The following is a 22233-nucleotide window of genomic DNA, read 5'->3' on the forward strand; positions in this document are numbered from 1 at the left end:
AAAATTGGACTACTGGGTAAAGTGGCCATTATCAGAGCAGGTGCAAAGTAAGGAGTGGGATGTGTGTGTGGACAGGAACATACATGCATGGGTGAGATCAGGGGAAGCAAGACCTCCATTTCAGTGGCGGCAAGTATTCATTCTGCTCAATTCTGTTGTAAAACCTTGCCTTGAATATCCTGACTGTTGTAAGTGCAATGGGGGAACCTTTCTTATGGCCTAATTGCAAGGGGTAGCTGCCTTTATCTCTTAATTTTTGGGCAGTAAAGAAGGTTTTCATCTTGGTTGTGAAATTGGGTTAGGCTCAGTTGAGCCTTTACTGAGCTGTAGGGTGGTGGCAGTATTGTGGTTTCATGTCATACCTCTGTTTATCCCCTCTCTCTCTTGCTCAGCTTGGCATCGCTGCGGGCTTTCTAGTTCCTCCAGTTCTGATTCCTAATGTGGAGGATGTGGAGAAGCTGGCCTACCACATCAGCATCATGTTCTTCATGACTGCAGGTGTGGCATCAGTCCTGTTCGTCCTGGTCATCCTAGGTAAGGAGGTGGGATCATGCACAGGAAACCAGGTAGGACTGAGAAGATCAGCCTATGTGTGTGTGGGTGTGGGGTCTGTGTGCCAGGAAATGGGTGAGGAAGATCATCTGGTAAGCATGCAGCTGTCAGGGTAATGCAATTCCCTGTCTTGCTGCTTCAAGTCCTTGATGAACTGCACATGTGGAGGGGAGTATAAGAGGTTGTGAGTGAGCCTGCCAAATTGTTAATTTCATCCTTTGCCTGCTTAATAAAACCCTGGCATGAGTAAGTCCTTTAAATGCCAACAGAAGTCTTCTGAGTTTCACAGTCATCTTCCCTGCAAACAGAGTGCTGGGCCTTGGACTTGATGACCTCTTCAGGATAGAGAGAAAGAGGCAGGTTATATGGCATCACAGGAACAAGGTGTTCCTAAGAGAAAAAAAGGTAACTAGTTATGAGTGGATAGAAGGAAGCATTGAGGGCAGTAAGAGGACACTAGAGGCGCAATTCTCCTACTTCATGCTTAATCCATGAAGTAGAAGCCAGATCTTTAGCATGAAAGACTGACATGCTCATTGGAAAGCAGACTTTGTCTACTGAACTCCGTGGAATTTTTTGGATACGCTCCTCTTGCCAATTTGTTCACATTGCTGGTGACTGAATCAGATGTAGACTTCAAAGAATCTCGGGCAGGGAATAGACAAGGTACAAAAATGGCTGTTTAGCACCTGACACAGCAGAATTTCCAGTGACTGGCAATTCTGGACACTAATGCTAGTAAGGGACAGCAGATGGCTTGGCCAGCCTAAAAAGTGCCAGGCCTGAAATAAAACCTGGCATAGGTCATTGCTCACCAGGCACTGGACACTTCAGAGGCTATGTGTTTTGTACACTTGGTTTTGCTAGTCTCTCTGCCATCCCTCAAATGGCTCTACCCACAGTGTGCACTCAGGCCCCCTGATGACACCATTACAAACAAGTATACTTTGTGTCTGGTTTCAGTCTTCAAGGAGAAGCCCCCGAACCCTCCAAGCCGAGCTCAGGCCTCGATCCAGTCAAGACCAACAGCAGAATATTCCTACGTGCAATCAATCCTCCGTCTGTTCCGCAATGCCAACTTTTTGCTGCTTATGGTCACTTACGGTAAGGTCTGGCCTTTCTCCTTTTTGCAGTTATCACTCCTCTCTCCCTCTCTGTGCTCTGCTGGAGCAGTAACTGGCCTGAGTTGTTTTAGGGGAGCATGAAGGTAGCTGTCCCACCACAGACTAGGAATCCTTATAGCCCACTCTCAGCAGTAGTTACAAGCAATGCCTAGGGAAGAATACAAGCAAAGAAGTACACAGAGGACAAAATACTTCCAGTACTGTTCTCCCAGTCTTTGACTGCTTTTGTTCAGGGGATTTCCTTATCCTGTTCTTTTTTCCCTAACCTGTTCTTTTTTCCTAGTCATTTAGTTACTTGCAATGAGCCAATCTAAGTGCTTCCCTAAGAAATATATTGAAGTGTCTAAGTGCACGTCACAGCACTGAGTGAAAGTCATTTCCCAAGGCAAGGTTATGACTGCCAGGCATCCCAGTAGACTATGGCTATGGACTATGCAGATGTGCAGACTTCATCAGCTTCCTAGGCAGTCCCTATGAAACAAATGGAGGGAAAGGCTGGAGACCATCTTCTTATGCCATCTGTCCTTGCACTCTGAATTTGCTGCTTGCTTCTCTTTAGCAGTCTCGGTCTGTTTCTCTGAAGGAAATGTGCTGTGCTGAATCTATTCCCTGATGCTGAATTGGCATAAAGAACAGTGTTTTTCTCTTTAGCAGAAAGGCCATTGTCGTCTGTGCCTGGCTGCATAATAAGTTATACTGTAGCCAGCTAGTCTGCAGGGAGTTGTGTCCTTACTCTTTCTACCATCTTGCTATGGAAGCTCCTCAGTGTGGTGGTTTTACTCTAGGCCTTCCCTGGTTACCAGTTTGTAACCAAGGAAGGGGCAGTGTTCCCAGTATTCCATACGATTTTTACGTAAATCGAGGTATAAATAAGAAGGGAGGAGAGGCCTTTGTCCTCTTCTCTTCCGCCGAAGTTCGGGAACAGTGGGTCCCTGCATTGGTCTCGCTTATCTAAGGCTGAGGCCTGCAGCATCCACTGGCCTGCCACGTGGAGGCTTGGGGAGTGCTGGCTGTGTCTGCCAATCCTGCTTTCTAAGGGACGTGGTGAGATTTGTTTTACTAGTTCTTTTACTAGTTCTCGGGTTTGATTGCGCATATCTATTTGGTGTCCCTTTTTGTTTCCTTTTGTTCCTTTTCCCCTTTCCCTATCCCTTCGGGGGGTGTTTGGATTCCCGTTTGCTGTGTACATAGCATCTTAACTGTAATATACATAAAATATATTTTTTATATAACTAGCTTGATTTTTTTTTTCAGGTTCTTCAATTTGCATAATTTTTTTTCCTTTGCCCTGGGGGAAGAAGGAAGGGGGAAAGGGGGGGAGGCTGCTACTGGGCTTTGGGCATTTGGCAGGGAGCCAAGTCCAAACCATCACACTCAGGTAGAAAGTTAAATATTGCTGAAAGTTCTACCATTATGCCAGCAACTGTATCTGAAGGACCTGGCAGATGAGTAACCAGGTTGGAGAGAAAGAGATAATGGCTTTGAACCTCCTGAGGTTGCTAATGGTCTTTGGGGTTGTTTAAGTCTATGCTTCCTTCTTTCTCAGTGCAATAGGCTTTTAGAAATGCATCTCTCAGATTGCTCTTAAACTCCGCTGGTTTGCATTGCAGCTGCTTGTTTTTTTGTTGTTGGTTTTTTTTTTTTTTTTTTTTTTTTTTTTTTTTTTTTTTTTTTTTTTTTTTTTTTTTTTTTTTTTTTTTTTTTTTTTTTTTTTTTTTTTTTTTTTTTTTTTTTTTTTTTTTTTTTTTTTTTTTTTTTTTTTTTTTTTTTTTTTTTTTTTTTTTTTTTTTTTTTTTTTTGGTTTTGTTTTGTTTTGTTTTGTTTTGTTTTGTTTTTTTTCCCATAGCACATAATGCCCTCTCAGAAAGTGAAGACAAAAATCCCGTCAGGCAGAGTGTGTCTAAAGTTGGATTGTGTCGTGTGCGCAGTACACAGTTATCCCTCAGGGAAAGGGAAGGTGAAAGCATTTATTTTAATAGGCGTAAACAAGTCCTAGAGGAGAGAGAAGGGGTCTCAGTACAGAAGAGCATGTTTAGAATCTGATCTTCCTGGATAATTCCCTTCCCGCAGTCAGAAACAATGTGGAAAAGCTGTTTCAGTGGCTCATAATTTATTTTTTGTTCCTGCTGGTCTGTGCATTTATTCTGTTTCTCTCTGTATCAGTGTCATGTCAATCTACAGCTTGACTTGAGATTGTGACTGTTACTCAGAGAGGGAACTATGCAGTGGAACTTTTTTAAAAACTTCTCTGGCTTTAAAATGGGGACAGTTTTTCCTACTAAAGTCAAAAGTTATGTTGGCCAAGATTTAAAACATCTGCAGCCACATGAGTGCAACTGAGTCATCCTGCCTAGCTAACAGCAAAGATACCTGCAGCCTCTCAGCTTTTGTGTTGTCACAGTGCACGCCAGGAGAGCGAGGGGGAAACCTGCTGCTTTTTCATTTCCCCTGGCTGTAGAGAGAACGGGGATCCTTCCATGATGCCAGGTCAGAACAGGTCTGCAGACCTCTAAGAGCTGGCTATTACTAGCAGCCATCAATTCCTTTCCTGCGGTAAGACTTGCAGTGCTGGCAACATTGGTGGCACTGCTTCTATGTCAGTACTAGTGAACTGTTTTTGAGGAAAGCCCATAGACAGCCTTTTCCACAAGGCTGCTGACATTGCTTCCATGAAGCTGAGGCATAACATGGAATGGACATTAGGAAATGTCTGAGTTAATTGAGCTAGGCTCTGCATTGGAGAGCATGTTGCTACTGGGAGGCAGTAGGCAGGAAAGGGTGGGAAGTCTGGGAAAGGCTGGTAAAGTGAGAATGATGAGGCGGTCTCAAAGTATCAGAGTTTGGAAAGGTGGTGGGGCAGTGAGGAGGAGGCAGGGCAACAAGGTCTGCATAAGGAACTGTTGTCCTGGAGGCTTTCATGGGTGAAGACAAGAAAACCAGGAGTCTGGCATGTAAGCAATAGGCTGCTTACCTATGGAAGACCTGAGTTCTAATCTGAGGCTTAATAAGGGCTCCTTTTGGAGTCATAGGCAATAAACTTCCCTGTTCTGGCCTATGTGAAATAGAGGAGACACTGTGAGGTCTCAAAAATGCTCTTCTACAGCATGTTACAAGCAAACCATGGTAATGAATCAGCTGAGGCTGGACCTTCAGATGTCCTGCTTCCAGCTACTAGTTCTGATTTTCCTCATCTGCATGGGCAAATGACCACTGCCTTGTTGGAAACAACTGTTGCCTGCTTTATGGGCATTCAAACAGCTGTAATTCTCAGTGAAACTTCACTGAGCAACTGTGACATACAAAGTGCCTACAACTTTTGCCAACCCTCGCATATGCAAATTTGGCACATTATCTTGATTCTTAGAATATTTTGCCTGACTATGGTGCCAAGTGTTGCTGCCAACTCTGCATTACTTTCTGCCCAGCTTGGAAGCAGGGGCCCTTCTCCGTCTCGTAAATCATATGCATCACAGAGCTGCTGTGAAGCTTTTGTACTGACAGCATCAACTACTAGAGCAGCATCTGGCTATTTTCACAAGGCTACTGTTCTGTTGGCTGGGTGAGAAGTAGAGGTACGCAAATGACTGGTCTATGTTCATGTCCAGCTTTGAAGTGAAGCAGCAAAGGGACTGTGCTGATTTGCCATACTCCCATGTTCTGGCACTGCAGTTTGCGATATCTCCTAGTGAGTGGGGTGATCCAGAGGTGGAGATACGATGAAGCTGAATTAGGGTCTCTAGAACTGTTTGCTATGGCAAAGTGTTGCAAAAAGACAGTTTTCAAGGGTAGAGGGCGCCTCCTTGCTGTGAGATCTCCAACTGTTCTCCCCCATCTCTGGCTGCTGGCTCTGCTGGAGTTTCCAGCCATCTCGAGTAACCCTGGGAAAGCATTGGGTAGATTCCTCTTGCCTGAAGAGCATGTCATTCAACTTACTAGCCTCTCCTGTAACCTTCTGTCGCATGGTTTTGGAGCAGGAAGCATTGTCACAGACAGTTGGCTTATTTAGGATCACTTGAAGGAGAGCCTTCAGCTTTTGTGTGTGCCATGAAGCTGTGGAGTGACCTTTGCTTAATCATAGGATGGTTTGGGTTGGAAGGGACCTTAATGATCATTTAGTTCTAACCCCCATGCTGTGAGCAGGGACACCTTCCACTAGACTGGGTTACTCAGAGCCATGTCTAGTGTGGCCTTGAACACTTCCAGGTATGGGGCATCCACAACTTCTTTGGGCAACCTGTTCCGGTGCCTTACCACCCTCACAGTAAATTGTAATGTTGTCAGAGATGGTGTGTGAAGGAAGTGTGGTGTCCCCTCTAGCTGCCGATCTTGTGGCTCCTCATAGTGCTCCATGAGCTGTGCAGTTCAACGGGTATTCAGTGTTCAGTGAAAGACTGGGCTAGGCACAGGATTGATGAGTACTTAAGGATCAGGGGAGCTAGAAGACTTCAGGATTAAGGGAGCTCATGGGTTTGTTCCCTGTGTCAAAGCTCTGCCTGCTAGACTGCACTTCTGTATCATTATTGTGAGTTTCTGCTTTTAGCAGAGGCTGAAAGAGGAAAAGTAGGAAGTGGGAACTTGACACATATCTGTTCTGTCAGGATTTCAGGCATCTATGCCAGACTTTTTAAAACCATGCCTCCTTATGGAGCCTATAGATGTGTGAGCTGCAGTGGTGAAATCTGTGTCCCCATCCCACCTCCCTACTTCAGGATCACTGAAGCCTTGAAGAGAAACTAACTGCCAATGTAAATGACTTTCTGAGAAGAAAGTTGTGCTGACTGTTACAGACCTCATCCACCTGTTGAAGGTTTCTCAGTATCACCCAAGGTGAGAGTGTAACCGTTGCAGTACTGCTGGTTCAGTGCACATGTGTATGTTCTTGCCTACTCTAAGCAAAGCTCTTGGATTTTGCACCCTTTTGAGAAGGCGTTTAACCAAAGAGAGTTGCGTGCAAGCTGGAGCAGTGTGTCTGAATGGGGCTTGACCAGTATCACCCCAACAGTTTCATTCTCACCTTGGGTGATACTGAGAAACATTCACCAGCTGGCCGATGCCTGTAACAGTTAATCTAACTTCCCTTTCAGAAATAAAATTACTTTCACGGTTGGTTTTTTTTTTCAGGCCTCAGTGATATCTTTTAAAATGTAAGATTTTCCCATGCAGACACACACATACCAGGTGCCTGGGGGTAGTGCTATCTGTGCTTCACCATCAGTTCTGCTTCTGCTTGCCTTCTGGTGTTTCTTGGCTTGGAGAGAATGTTTTTTTACTGGCTGTCAGCAGGGAGAATGCTATCAGGCTCTTCTCCGGAAGGAAAACTCACATGTCAATGACGCTGTTGTTAATTGAATCCCAGGTCCTTGTTAAAGGTGTGATGCTGAGGCAGGTGCTTTTCTAGTATTCTGACTTGGCTAGGAGGGAAGGAGAAAACTCCAATGCTAAAGATGGATCTGGATGTGAGGGAGGGTTGAAGCAAGACCTTCCATTTAACAGAATGGGCACAGTCCTTCCTCTAGCTGCTAAAGTAAGAACCATCCTGAAACTGCAGGGTGCTTCCTCCTGCATGCTGAGGCCTGAATGTCTGCATTTTTTTTTATGTCTATCCAGTCTGGCTGAGTCTCCTGAGAGTCTGAAGCCTTGCACTGGATCAATGCTTCCAAAGATTCCTCTCTCTGCATTTCTACCCTTTCACAATCCAGCAGGAGAGTAGCAGGCTCTGAATGTGCTGCATTTTTATCCCCCTCTTAGGTCTGAATGTAGGTTGTTTCTACGCCCTGTCCACTCTGCTGAACCGCATGGTGATCCATCACTACCCAGTAAGTGTATCCAACCCTCACGGCCCTCTGATGCTTCCTGTTGTCTAGCACTGGCTGCCAAAGGAGAGTCTATGAGAAATGCAATGTCACAGCACTTCTGGCTGGTTCTGGCACATGTTGGCTGACTGGAAAGGGAGCATTGATTCCTTTTTTTCCTTACACCACCCCATGCAAAAGCTGGTGAGCTCTAGCAAAGACAGCTCCTTTACACCTTGCATGAAAATGTTTACTTCCGAGAAAATCTTCCAGCAATTGACTCCCCTCGTTCCTGACTGATTTCTACTAGGACTTCTGTTCCAGGAGGCTGCCCACACTGGTGCTCTGGTGAAGTGCTTTAGTACCTGAGCTACTGTGGAGCTTACTGCTGGTGCTGCATACCAGAGAACTCCTTTCTGTGCTGCCTTATAGTGGGTCCCAACATTTCCTAGTCAATCTGGCCCAAATCCTAACACCAGAGAGCAAGCTTCATAGGGTTTATGCTGACTCCTCTGAGAGTATCTGTTCATGCTGGCCAGTGCACACCTTTTTCTCTAGGCTGGCTCAGAGAGAAGTGCCAAACCACTTTTCTTACTGGACCAGAATGCAGTGGCTCATAGTGGGCCCAAAAGTGTTCTTGCAAAGGCTAGTTCCAGTTAGTGTATAACCAGCAGAAAACATGTACAGAGGCTAACTTTGGTGTCTCTGCCTCTCTGGATTTTCTGCACTTTGCTTTTTGTCGGCTATGACTTAGCACCTGCATTTGTGTGAGTGTGTGTGTGTGTCTCACCACAGGGGGAGGAGGTGAATGCTGGCAGGATTGGACTCACCATTGTACTGTCGGGGATGGTTGGGGCTCTGATCTCCGGCATCTGGTTGGACAGAACCAAAACCTACAAGTAAGTCCCTTGTTTGCCTCTGTGTCCCTGGTGCCTGTGCTCTTCCCCCATACTATGTGAGTCTGGGGGCTCAATCAGCGGGAGGATTTGTAGGGAAAAATACGGTTCTTCAAAATCCAGTTAGTCTAAAGTGAAGTTTGGAGCTGTGTGTTGGTCTCTACTGGGCCCATATGAGTTCTGGTTCCAGTGGCCCTAGGCAGGCATAGGGAGAGGATGAGGTCGCCCAGCAGCTGCTTTGTCAGGGATGAGAGAGTTCTTGGCACAAGCAGAATCAAGACAGTACCAGACCATTTCTCAGCCTTTACAAACCAGCTTCTGTGAATCTTTGTCCAGCTTAATAAAAGGCACATTGAATCCAGTGCCCAGAGGCATTGTGTGAGGGTGCGTTGCTGTATTTAGGGCAGGCTAAGGGTTATTGGGATTGCTGGTGGATTATTCTGGGTTTGCTGCCTGGCGGGTTGGGAAGGCAGGTCTGGCCAGCATACCCTGCCACCTGCAAAGGGACGGTTAATTCTTTGCTTATCCTGCAGCTCCCAGTCCTCAGGCACTCGGATGTCATTGATGGACCTCTGTAGTCAATGAGACTACACTGATGGGGGATGTAGAGAGCCTCCTGTGTCTTACACTGGGGTCCCTGTAATCAGCTTTTTGGTTTCCCTGCTGGCTTTGAGAACTGTGCTATAACCTGTTGTCTGAGCAGGTTGGTGAGACAGGGCTTTACTGGTGATGTGCTGGTGATGAGTTGAAGGCAGTTTTGGGGTTCTTTTCTTTGCAGCAGCTCTTCAGCCGGGTGAGTCCTACTGCCATTATCCTACCTGGTATCTTGGGCCAGAAAGGTATATTCTCATAGTAGACAGCTTAGATTAATCTGGCTAGCTGTGGGCTTGCAACTTCTGAAGTGGCCTCTGGCCCTAGCTGTAAAGTACAGGGATCAAAAATAGAGAGAAAATTGGCTTCTCTAATAAGAAAGAATGGTAGGTGAGGACTCCTGGGTGATAGGAAAGAGGACTAGATGACTAATACAGAGACTGGCGGGTCATTTGTTGCTGTTTCTAGATGGTTGTGTGGCACTGAGTTCTCATTTGGCAGTCCTGGGAAATAGAAACACAATTATTAGAACTCTTAGAACTGCACTAGCTAACCGTTCAATGTAACTTGTGTCTCTTTCCAGCCCAGGGCTAGTGGTAAGGTAGCCTGAACTGGGACTGCTAGACTGGATGGTCTTCCTGATTCTCTGTAAGTGAGGCTAAGTTGTGGCACAGAAGCTTGAAGAGCTTTGTTGCTCACCAGGCAGAGCTGGGACTTGAAATCTGGCAGAATGGGAGAGGGGAAAAACCCACAAATCCTGTGGTTTTGTTCCACGTCCCCTGCTTCCATGGAGGGACCGCATAAGTAGGCAGAGCTGGCTGACAGTGCAGAAAAATAGGACTATGCCACCCATAGAATTTATCCTACAGACCCTAGGGACTATCTGGGGATAGATTTAGCCTTAGGTGAGGAAAAACACTGCTAAGAATTTGTTCTCCATTGCAGACCACGAAATGGAATTCTGTGAAACTAGCACATTTTTTTTTTCAGAGCGCTACAGAGTCTTTATTTAGCCCCATTTAAACGTCTATTTAAAAAAACTGTCAAGATGCCAGATGTTCTAGGTAGGTACCCTCCCCCTTCCCTCTGTTGCTGAGATAGTGTCAAGAATGAAGTGGTAAGCACATGAAAATCAGGAAGGAGAGATATCAAGTCCTTTTTTTAGTCAGCTTGGAGAGAGAGGGAAGGAAATGAATGGGATCCAGCTGTGATTGAGGGGAGCAGAGGAAGGTTAATAACAGAAGGAATTGCAGAGCTCCACATGTGTGTTTGATCTTTACTGTACCATCAGCAGTTCCTTGAAAGGGTGAAGCTCTGCTAAGTCAGGCTTTCTCCATCTGTCATGCTCGAGCACCAAATGGCCTTTCATTCTTGCTCTTATTTGGCAGGCAAATCCCTGCAGCGGCCCCTGCTCCATTCTTGCTTTTGGAATTAGCAGGCACAAATTTGGTCAATAAAAATAAATACATGAGTTACATAATGATGAGCAAGCAGTGCCAGAACTAGGGTTGTCTCTGGTGGTGTGGCTTGTTAAGAGCAGCCCAGCTCTTCAAAAGAACATGTTTTAGAATCATTGAATCATTTAGGAAAAGACTTTTAAAGTTTTGACATAAAGTTAAATGGGGCTCCATGTGCATCCTTCAGGTTCCCGTCTCAGAGGAGGGATGGGGTTGTGACACCTGGAGACTGCTGGGTGTATTGCTATTTGTAGGAGAGTCTGGCTCGGAATGAGGTATTTGGGGACTGAATTAATCATCTTTGGCCATGCTTTGGTTTCAAGTGCGGTGTTCCCATGGCCTCACATCCAGCTGGTTGCAGTCAGCATTCTCCGCTTTCATTGCTGCATCTCTGTAAGTCAAGACATCAGAAATATCCATCTCTCTCCACTGACTAGGCAGAGGACCCCAAGCGATGTTTTGAACTTAGGTCTGTACAGGTCCAAAGTGCATTAAAATTTGGGGGAGGAGGAAAGACTTGGATATTGGAGAATGGGGCGCTTGGATCTCTTCCACTGAAAGGTGAATGATCTCTCTCAGCCTAGACTGACCAGAAATTTGGGCCATCTTGTTGTAGTCCTTTCTCAGGTTAGTCCTTATGTTGTGCTTATGTCTTCGCCCTGTCCTTCCATATATTTTATATAAACGATTTACCAAGGCTATCCTTTTTTATGACCTTTATACAGGAAGAAAGTGGCATAAAACCAAGTGTCAAAGGATGAGGGGGTGGGAAAATGAAACCAACCTTCTCCAATTCATCTCTTCTCTGGCATCTGACACCTCAGTGGCTTCAGCAATGGGATTCTTCTGGGAGCATAGGGACAAGGCCTTTGTTCAGGGTCCTGCACAACCTGTAATGTGCTGTCCTCGTGGCAAAGCCTGTGGAGGACATCTGTCATCCCAGTCTACAGCAGAGCATTCTGGAGTTGCACACAACATCCCAGTGAGCAGCTAAAACTGTTGCACATGGCTGTGCCCCTGCCCCCTCCCTCCCCCACTTGTTCATTTGTTGCTTCAGATGTTGCTTGACTCGTGTTTTCACAGCTGCAGTCTGGTCCTGTCACTTTGGCTTTCCTTGTCCAAATGACCTTCTGAGACAAGGCTGGGCTGGGCCAGGTCCGTTCCTTATTCTGAGGCTTCCTCTGGAGTTGATTGAACAGCAGGAGTTGTGTTCTTCATTTCAGTCTTGTTCCCTGCTCATGCTGGCTCTCTCTGGCTCTTTTCTTCCGAAGTCTCTCTTTTCTCACAGTCCCTTGCGTGAGCCCTTTAATTTGCCTCTTCAGAAGGGTAGGGAATGTGAGTGGGAGGGCAGATGAGTGTCAGGGCAGGTTAGGTTCATTTAAGTGACAAGCATGTTGGCTCCTTCACAGATCTTCCTCTGACTATGCCACTGAGACTTGGCACCAGTGCCTTTGGAGCAATGTTTCCACATGGGTGCATGGGGCTTCATTCCCAAACTCCAGAGCGCAGAGCTGGATTAACTCCAGCTTTCCTAAGGTGATGTAGCAGGACGCCTAACTTCCTAACTTATACACACTGCACTAGGCAGCCTGGTAAGTAGACTGTCAGTTTTCCAGACAATGATAATAAGTCCCTATAAAGCCATCATGGGAACAGGTTGCTAAAAATACCAGATTGCAGTGCCAATGTCCTCTGTGAATCTGCTTCTCCTTTGTGCTTTTCTCCCTCTCATAAGATTTATGGCTATGATAAGAGGCTTATTAAGCTAAACTGGGCATTCTTTCCATGTCCTAGTGCCCCCAGGGCCACAGAGCATTCTTGTCTTCTAGCAAATGTGGTAACAAAGGCCACTTCCTGAGTAACACCCTGCCTCACTGTCTTTCCCCAGCGGTTTCTTTGTTTTCCTATGCACCAGTGTCTACCAGTATTTTAGTTAAACCCTCTTAAAATTTTTGGGTCTAGCTTGGACTGTTGAGTACTAAACCTCCTTTTTTGTCATCAGTGGTATGCTCGAGGGAGCAAGGTCTTGCTAAAGTCTGGTCTAGCAGAAGTCTGCCTGTGTGCTTAAGGCTGTTTCCTGAGGCAGGAGTTGCTTCCAGAGCTGTCTGTTCAGCTCCCGTGGGGGACTGTGGTGAGCAGGGCGAGTGGCCCCGGGGCACTTCCTGCTCTGTGATTCCCACAGCACTCAAGCCTGCAGCCTTATTTTTTCACAAGGGTCTGTTGATACATTTTATCCTTCTGCAGCCTAATGATTTAGGGAGGTCAGTGAGGAAAACTCTAGTCCCCTAGATCCAGCTAAAGTGCATTAGATGAGGTACCCATGGCAAGATCAGTTTGCTCTGCTGTGCCCCCCGTTTACTTCTGCAGTTTCAGTGGAGAACACTTTGAAGAGCTGTCTGCTTCTGTGAGCCTGCCTGCTCTAGTTCTCAGCGGTGCACTGCATGTTCTGGGAACTTCTTTCTTGCACCCTGACTAATGACATAGCATCAATGTGAAACAAAGTCCCAACCACACCTGGTCACTATCTTGTTCATCACCTTTGCATGGAGATGAGGGGCAAAGTACAACTTTTGGCAACTGTCACGACAGAATCAGATACAAATCACGAGGAATACTTGAATCATAAGCTTAGGAAACTGAGTGAGATTTTGTGTGACTCCTAAGACCTCTGCACTGAGCCAAAAATGGGCTGTGGGGAGAAAAAAAAAGCCAACAAAACCCAGCTGAGTGTCACTGCTGGCAGCGACTAAACTTCTTAGGGCCACAGCCACCTCTTGGAGGCCTGCACTGTATTTTAGCACTGCTGTGTCTTTTACTACTGCTATGTAGTTTGGAGACTCCTGTTTATGGAAGGAGCACCCAGTTGAAGCTTGGTCTGGGTAACCCAAGCAAAGAGCTCTACTTCTAGCTTTGAGGTCCTTTCCTCATCCTTTCCTTTTCTCCATGGCTGCTTGTTAAGGCTTGTGAGACATAAGAACTCATGGGAGATATCTAAGGAATCCGTATAGAGCAGATAAAGGCTTTTACTTGTATCTCTTTGACTTTCTGGGGCTGCTCTCTAATTGCCCAGCCAATCTTTTAGCTCTTTCTTCTGCAGCCTCCAGGCTGTGTGCCAGCCATGTAGCAGCTCTCTGCAGTGAATTACAACAGAAGTAAGCCATCCCTTTATGCTACCTTCACAGATGACTTTTTTCCTCTGTGAAAACATTGGAAAGAACATATTCTGGAGGTTAAGGGATTTAACTACTCCTTTGGTACACAACAAAATTACTTGTCACAGCAAAATATTTAGTCTTTCAATACAATAAATGTGTCTGGTGAACCTTTGTAAGGATGGATCAATAGCTGAAGCCTGAAATTAGCTTCTAAAGTCTGTATTTGGATAAGAATTGACATATAAGTATGACCCCACTGACTGCAGTCATTGCAGCAGTCAGGGAGAACAGAACCTTAGCTAGATTAGTCTGGATTTATCTCTAGTAATCTAGTATACTGGAAACATTTTATTACATATTTTGTAATATTGGCTGCCCACTTGGAGTTGGATTTTTGGCAGTGGTCATTTGCATTAAAAAGGAAAAGTGAAAATAGTTTGAGTTTTAGTTTCTTCAGTAGAATTCTAGGAACTGGTATAAAACACATTCTTTGATGGATTAAGACTAAAATTTGGTAGAAAGTACACAAGCAGCTCATGGTTATACCTTTCACTTCTTCCTAAAAGACAATGGCAAAAAGGATTTATTAACTCTGATAACTGTTCGACTATCAAAATCCTGGTGGAATTTCAGTCAGGTAAGGGATTCTCCTTTCCCTCCTAAAAACTATGTACTCTGAAGAGCTACTGGCTGCTTCTTGTACTAGAAAGAGCCTTGGTCTTTTTGATGTGGTAAGGGTTTCCTTGGTGTCTAGTCAGGGAGGACAATTGCTAAACGTTTTGGATCTTGTAAGGCTGGCCTGGACTGCTGCATGTGTCTCACAACACTGAGTCCACTGATGATCCTTGCGTGGCCTGGCTGCAGGTTTGGCTGTTCCCAGGATCTGCCTGGCATGCTTCCTGAGCACGAGGTCTCTTTGTCTCCTCTGCACAAGGACAAGAGCTTGTGTCTTAGCTGCAGTTGGCTGTGGAACTAGCACTATCCCATGGCTCCAGGGTGAGGCTGTGAGGGCAACCTGGCTTGCACGTCACCCTCCAAATACAGCAGGCAGTTTAAACAACAGGAGGGAGCAGCAATGAAACTGTTTCGGACAGCACTGAAAAATACATGCCCATAAGACTGTAGCAGTGTTGACACCTCTTTCCTTTGCTTTTCTTGCTTGAGAGTGCTCCATCTTCTTAGCTCCTGCATGTTTAACTGGTTGTAGTGCGAGGGGTGCCCATGAAAGATTAGTGATTTGTTTTATTTGGCTTTTGTTCTCCCTGTTAAGTGGCATGTACAGTACATGATGAGGCACCTGTCAGCCCATAGTAGGATTTTCCTTCTTCTGCTCTGCTGTGTACACAGGTCCTTCCATGCTCTCTGTCAGTCCAGTACCTCTGTCTCTGGTAGGAGTGTCAAGAGAGCTGTACAACTTCTTTTAAATTTTTTTTTAACCATGTGCTACAAACTATACCAAGATTTGTGAGCAAAAAGGAGGACTGGATTAAATAAAAATCTGATTGTTTTTTTCTTGCAGACAGACAACACTAGTCGTCTATATCATGTCTCTGGTGGGAATGATAATCTACACCTTCACTCTGAGCCTAGGCCATCTCTGGGTGGTCTTTGTGACTGCTGGCATGCTGGGGTAAGTTCATGTGCAAGCTGCTTTCCTCAACACATTGGAGGATGAGCAGGGAGGCCAAGCTTGTGTGTGAGGGACTGGGGAGAGACATAGCAAGTGCATGGCTCCTGCATGGTTTAAGGAAAAAATTATCTGCTCTTTCGATCTCTCACTTGTATGTGTTTCATTAGAGTCAGGGACCCTATTGTGACCCTGCTGAGCTGCCTTAATTGTTCCAGGCAATCAAGTGGAAACATTTGGAAAACCAGGGATACTGCAGCCCAGTAGATGACCAAGGGGCAAGAATGAAAAGCATGTTGGCCGAAGTGGCTGTTTGACCATGCTGGGGGTGATGCACCTTAGAGCTCTGGGCTGTACTCTGCCTCTTCAGTCTTCCTTCCGGCCGTTGCTGAGTCTTCCTTTCTATGTGCTTCTTTACAGTTTTTTCATGACAGGATACCTTCCCCTGGGCTTTGAGTTTGCTGCAGAGTTGACATACCCAGAATCAGAAGGAACATCATCAGGGCTCCTTAATGTCTCAGCACAGGTAGGTGTGCTGTCTTCCCTTTGCTTGCCCCTTTTTAGGCAGAGATTAAATTGTAGTTCCAAGCCTTGACTTCTATTTCTTGTCCATTTTTAGTGTAATGTGCTGTAGGTCTAAGCACCCCAAGACCTGGCTTTTTGATTTGTGTTCCTCATAGTATTTTTCTAGTGGCAAACAGAAACATTCTGTTTCTGTTTAAGAAAATCCATCTTGCCTTTTCCAACATTGCTCCAACAGCCTAGGACTTGGCTCTTCTCCAGTGAGAGGTGGAATTCCAGTCTTAAGGGTCATTTGTCATCCCATCAGCTGCAAGGAGGTGCCTCTGGATGTGTCTATAACCAAACTTTAGCCTCACTAGGGCAACTATTTGGCTGGCCTGTATGGTCTGATACTTTGGTAAAGCTGGGAAGCTGTTTGGGCTGCTTTATAATAACGGTACACTGGCTTTGTTTGTTTGTAGATTTTTGGTATTGCCTTCACCATTGGCCAAGGGCAAATCATGGATCGCTTTGGAACGAAGGCAGGAAACCTCTTTCTTTGTTCCTTCCTGTTCCTGGGTACCGTTATGACAGGTAATTTAATTTTTCAGTGTTCTTCTGCTTTGACTTTTCCCCTTGGGCTTGGCATATGAGTTGAAGGGCTTTTTGTGTGCCGTGGTGTCTGCAGAAAAGGGCAGAACCCACACAGCAGTCCTGTAGCAATGCTATTGTTCTTCTTTAAGCATTTGGTCTGTGTTACAAAGAAGATCCAAGGCTTCTTGCTCTGGCTGCTGGTAGGGTTTCAAGGTTGCACCTTCTGCATGCTGCAATAAGGAATCTGTATCCTGCTCGTTTCAGAAGTGCTCTCAGCCTCACCCAGGAGAATGGTTTTCCTTGCTCACCGTAACATGGTCCCTTGCTCCCCGTAACATAACAGAAGGGACTTCTGCTGCTCCTTTGAATCCTGGGAAAATTGATTTGGTCTCTGCATGGTGACTTAACTGCCCTCACATCTCTCTTCCTCCCTCTCTTCCAGCATTCATTAAGGCTGATCTTCGAAGACAGCAGGCCAATTTGGAAAATGAACAGACAGTGAGTAAACCCCCCTTCGACCCTTGCCGTGCCCGTTACTAGCTCAGGACAACACGCAACCTCTCTCCTTTCTAGGAAAGGGTCTGGCTTGTGGGGAAGCTCCTTGTTGGCATTTTCAGACAGGTGGATGTAATTCCAGCTCTGCCAGCTGCTGAGGCCTGTTTTTGCTCACTGTCATGCAGAATCTGTAGGCTCTGATCCTCTGTGAGTCTGCAGGGCTTCACACATCTTTGTATTGGCTAGGGCCAGATGTAGAGCATTGCTCTGCTCACTTGTCTCCCCTGAAAATGTGTTGAGCCCTTCAGTGCTTTGCCCTTTTTTAGAGCTGAGTAAATAATTCTAGGCACCTAGGGTTATTCTTCTTATTCCTTGCCATCAGCTGCCAAGTGGGGTTCAGTATATGTGACTGGAGGAAGCTGGATTACAGAGCCCGAATGAGGGCTTGAGCAGCCTGGCTCCTCACACTTTGCAGAGTGCTGAGGACAAAGCTACTAGTTTTTATCTGCACACCAGAACTCGGCTATGATGTCCCTTTGACATGCTGTGCAATAAATGCAGCTGTTTGCATGTGGGAGGGGACCTCTAGCGAACTCATTGCACAGATACTTTTAGAAGCTCTTCCTGCAGGGAAAGGGAGGGGACTGGTTGGTTGAGGCTATTTTCCTTATTGCTCTGGGCTCCTTTTCTATGACATTAGCAGAGATATCCACTCAATGTTCAGGAAGCCATCAGTGACCATGACTAGCAAAGTGTGTAAATCTCAGTTCTCTGCTGGCTGGAGTCAGCTCTGTTCAGAAGACAGTGCTGCCCTCATCCAGGGAATCTAACCAGTCCAGTCTGGAGAAAGACCAGAAAGTCCAAGAAGCAGGTCTTCTCTGACCGGTTGCTCAGGAAGGTGGATTTTCAATTACAAAATACATGCTTTTTAATATTTATTTTGGTTTTATTTTTACTGAACTGAGAGGGTAGGATAAGGGAGTTGATGCTACCTTGAGTAGTTCTTGTACATATAATTCTACAGTAGTTGGATGAAAAAAGGCTGTACAACTTATCCAATTTTGATATAGGAGTCCCTTCCCCCCCACTGTAACCTTCAAGCTTGCTCAGTGGATTTTTTAGGTGAGGCACAGCTTGTGCAGAACTGGTCCCACCCTTTACTCCTGACGTTTATCTGCCAGGGCCTAGCAAGCTTGGACGGTGACAGCGAGGTCCTCAGGATGTAGGTTTGAATTTATAGTATCCCTCTCTTGGATGGATGGCCTTACAGGGCTAAGTGAGCTCCATCTACCCGGGTTTGAAATTAGAGTTGTCCTTCTCCTGGGATGACTGCCAGAAGGCTAGTGAGCCCATCCTGCCCATGGACGCACTTTATCTGACCCTTTAGTTTTGACCTGTCTGGCATGGGAGACCCTACCGGAGGCAAATACCACCACCAGCACAGCTCACAACCCTTATTCATAAGGGCATATAGGCCTCTCCCCACTGAAATAGTATGGACAAGCCCTTCCCTCCTTACTTTTCCCCCACAGCCTCCTACACTCTAACACAGGGACATTTCCTTGCCCTGAACACCCTTCCAAGATGCTATAATCCCAAAACAAACCATTCCTGGGCAGAAGCCGTAGGCAAGACAAGCCCATCACATCCCACCCTCACTGCAACAATGCTGGAACAGAAGTGATCCCAACATACCCCTGGGCGGGGCAGGCACACATGTAAGGGGTCTCTGCATGCACCTGGGGCTCGGATACCTCCCACAGCCCCTGCCCATCCTAAATCCCCCAAGCCCCAGAAAAACCCACTATTCACCCTAACCTTACCCTTCCCCCCCACCCCACAATGTCACCACAAGCCCCTCTCCCACTCTACTGTAATAACTTAAACATTATTTCTCCTTCTTTTTCTGCTCTGAGTCTTACAACTTTGGTTGATTTTAGCAGTGGTGAGCATCATGGTCTACAGGACCAAGCTAGAAGACAACTGCTCTCCCTAGTGTGAATGCAGCTAACTGCAACACACTTAGCTAAGCTGAACTGGAGTAAAGACCAGTCTGTTTTGGTACACACCCATTTGCTTGTATCCTTCCATTAACTGTTCTGAAGTTAAGGGCAGAAGATGAGTTGTAAGGCCAAACCATCCTCTGCAAGCCCTAAGGCAGCAGGGCTGTAATGAGAGGTACTGGTGGCATAGTGAGATAATTCATAACATATATGTGGAAGGCCCAGGAAAGTACCCAAGGTCTTTTGGCAGTGAAGGTGATGCATACCAGTACTAAGGTCCTTTCTGTTTGTCAGACATTTCTCTCACCAGATGAATTGTACATTTTTGCTTAAGCCATTTTTAGTATAAATCTTTCAGTCTAAATACTGTTGTAAGAGCTTGCTGCTGGAGGGGGAAGAGCATTGAGACCAGAGTAAAGGTGGCACAGGTGTCATTTTTATAATCCTAAAAGCCTCCAGAACTGACAGTAGTAAGAACCAGAGAGATGTATATGAGGTAACAGGTCTCAGTCAGTCAAGACTCCTTCCCCCAAGAGTCATGCTTTGAGGAAGTTATGATGGACACCCTCCACAGTCCCAAATGTGGCCCCCACATGGCTGAGCTCACCTGGCTATTTTTCAAGCTTAACAACCAACTGCAGGTGCTCAACCTACTGAAGGTAGGCTAAATCTGGTGTTTGGCACTTAAATGGATGGCTCAGCCAGGGATCAGCCAGCTGGGCTTGGGCATTGTGTGCTGCTGTTGTGGAGAGTTCTGATGGAGTAAGGTATTGGAGCTTTTCTGTGCCTCACACATGCTTGGGTGATTTTACTGGTTTCTTCCTTTCCCTGTTTCTCTTTCCTATTTTGCCCCACTTTCATTTCCTTCCCTACTTGCCTTCATATTTTCAGGGACGGTGACTTGTGACTGTTGTTACAGAGACTCCAAGGCAGCAATCAGATCATGGATTATGGAACTGTAGCTTGTAACTGTAACCCATCAATTCCCACTCCTGCTCACTAGCGCTTATACAGCAAGGTATGAGAACTGCACTAATCTACTTCTCTGAACACTCAGGGGGTGGACAGGCACCAAGCCAATGGCGCTTCTGGGGTGACAGCAATGGCCATAGAGTATCAAGAATCTTTCTGGCCTTCTCAGGTACTCACCTGAGAGGAAAGACAAGACAGCATCCAACAACAAGGTGCAGATCCCACCAGATTCATGTCATATAGTCATAGAGATTGAAATAGGTGCAGCAAGGCAAAGCCTGGTGCTGGATCAAATGGAGAACTGAATTGTCGATCAGTTCTTGGGGAGAGGAGGTACAAACATTTGGAGACTCTTCTTTGACATTACTTTTACAGTCCAGTTTCTTGGCTGGAGGTGATATCCGGAACTCTGTAAAGAGTGGGCTTTGATCACAACCAGGGTGCATGGCCAACAAGAAGGAAGTTTATAAACATCTAGCAATAACAGAGTCATTGGGTTGGTGCCATTTGATATAAGAATGCCCGAAAATTTTAAAGCTCTGTGCTTGCTGGTCTGTGAATCTTGGTGGCATTTGGCATTTGCTCAGCTGTTGCTTGGGGTGGTACTGGGCTTTATTACTCACTGTCCTCTGCTTCACATGACTGGCTGGTCTGCCAAGTTAACCATGCTACCCTTTGCTTTTCAAGGTGTTTGTAGAGTGTATCACTTAGTGCCACAGCCAACAAGACTAACAGGCAAAACCAGAGTGAATTCATTGGGAAATCCAGACTTAATCCTGCTAAGACAGAGACCATGAAGCTGCTATGCTTTGATGGAAGTGTGAGTAAGAGTTCCATGTGCAGGGAAAAATTCTTCTCTAGGTGGAGTGCTTCTGAAGCTGTCTCCATGCTGCAGTCTGGCAGTTTTAGCAGGGTGCACGTGTGGTGTTGATTTGGGACCAAGTAGTTGAGGAGCTGTAGCTGCGTGAGCTGGGCAAACCCACTTGGGGTATACTGGAACTTTTTGGATGGCTGAAGTTTATGTCATCGCCTTTGTCAGCAGTTAACTTGGTGCAGTTGCCAGTGTTACCACTGACATGTCAGTTGCCAAACAGACACTGCAAGCAAAGCTCAAGTATTAAGCTCAGGTATAGATGCCCTATGTCAAAACTGCTTCCATAAAGACTGGTCATCTTCATTGGAGATTCCCTTCTGAACAGAAGGCCCAATATGCAGACTGGACCTACTTCTTGTGGAAATTGGCTGCTTTCCTGAGGCCCAGGTTAAAGATGTGAAGAGAAAGCTTCCTTCCCTGGTACAACCCTTGGATTATTATCCATTATTGACTTTTCAGCTGTGCAGCAACGAGGTCCCAACAAGTCCCAAGGAAAGGCAGATCCTGCTTGACTAACCTGATCTCCTTCTATGACAGGGCAACCCACTTAGTGAATGAGGGAAAGGCTGTGAATGTAGTCTACCTGGATTTAAAGGCTTTGACACTGTTTCCCACAGCATTTTCCTGGAGAAACTGGCTGCTTATGCCTTGGGCAGGTACAATGTTTTCTGGGTAGAAATCTGACTGGATTGCTGAGCCCAAAGAGTGGTGGTGAATGGAGTTACATCCAGCTGGCACCCAGTCACTAGTGATGTTCCCCGAGGCTCAGTATTGGGGTCATCCCTTTTTAATATCTTTATCAGTGAACTGGACAAGGAGATCAAGTGTACCCTCAGTTTGCAGACAACACCAAGCTGGGCAGGAGTGTTGATCTTCTGGAGGGTAGGAAGGCTCTGCAGAGGGATCTGTACAGGCTGGCTCCATGGGCTGAGGTCGACTGCACGAGATTCAGCGAGATAAAGTGTTGAGTCCTGCACTCGGGTCACAACAACCTCATGCAGCACTACAGTCTTGGGGAAGAGTGGTTGGAAAGTTGCCCACTGGAAAAGGACCTGGGGCTGTTGGTTGACCGCTGCTGAACACGAGCCAGCAGTGTGCCCAGGTGGCCAAGAAAGCCAGTGGCATCCAGGCTTGTGTCAGAAATAGTGTGGCCAGCAGGACTAGGGAAAGGATCATCCCCCTATACTCAGTGAGGCTGCACCTCTTGTACTGTGTTCAGACAAGACAGACTGAGGTGCTGGAGCATGTCCAGAGAAGGGCAATGAAGCTGGTGAAGGGTCAGGAGCACAAGTCTTATGAGGAGCAGCTGAGGGAGCTGCAGATGTTTAGCCTGGAGAAAAGGAGGCTCAAGGGAGACCTTTTTGCACTCTACAACTACATGAAAGGAGGTTGTAGCAAGGTGGGGGTTGGTCTTTTCTCCCAGCTTACAGGTGACAGGACAAGAGGAAACAACCTCAGTTTGCACCATATGAAGTTTAGACTGGATATTAGGAAAAAATTCTTCACTGAAAAGTTGTCAAGCATTGGAACAGGCTGCCCAGGGAAGAGGTTGCATCACCATCCCTGGGGGTATTTATAAGACATGTAGATGTGGCACTTA

The 22233-nt window shown here is 46.1% G+C and overlaps 1 protein-coding gene across 6 annotated transcripts in view; it reads left to right on the forward strand.

The window, feature by feature from the left end:
• The window catches only part of FLVCR2 (feline leukemia virus subgroup C cellular receptor family member 2), a 38785-nt gene that overhangs the window by 12031 nt on the left and 4521 nt on the right, over positions 1-22233 (forward strand). Inside the window, exons 2-10 of one of the 6 annotated variants that reach the window (XR_003570893.1) lie at positions 393-534; positions 1516-1656; positions 7425-7492; positions 8264-8367; positions 15087-15197; positions 15615-15720; positions 16178-16289; positions 16732-16787; positions 19679-19805. Coding sequence is in view for 5 of the 6 variants with exons in the window: in XM_027880812.1 (XP_027736613.1) it covers positions 393-534; positions 1516-1656; positions 7425-7492; positions 8264-8367; positions 15087-15197; positions 15615-15720; positions 16178-16289; positions 16732-16787; positions 17415-17522 (948 nt within the window). In the remaining variant the exon portion in view is untranslated. Of the gene's footprint in view, positions 1-392; positions 535-1515; positions 1657-7424; positions 7493-8263; positions 8368-15086; positions 15198-15614; positions 15721-16177; positions 16290-16731; positions 16788-17414; positions 17723-19678; positions 19809-22233 lie in introns of those variants that run through there. The other 5 variants (XM_027880814.1, XM_027880816.1, XM_027880812.1 and 2 more) reach the window with 5 other exon arrangements.

Source organism: Empidonax traillii, unplaced genomic scaffold (assembly GCF_003031625.1).
Source record: "Empidonax traillii isolate 1590-97213 ecotype Southwest subspecies unplaced genomic scaffold, ASM303162v1 scaffold74:size2480735, whole genome shotgun sequence".
Taxonomy (NCBI): domain Eukaryota; kingdom Metazoa; phylum Chordata; class Aves; order Passeriformes; family Tyrannidae; genus Empidonax; species Empidonax traillii.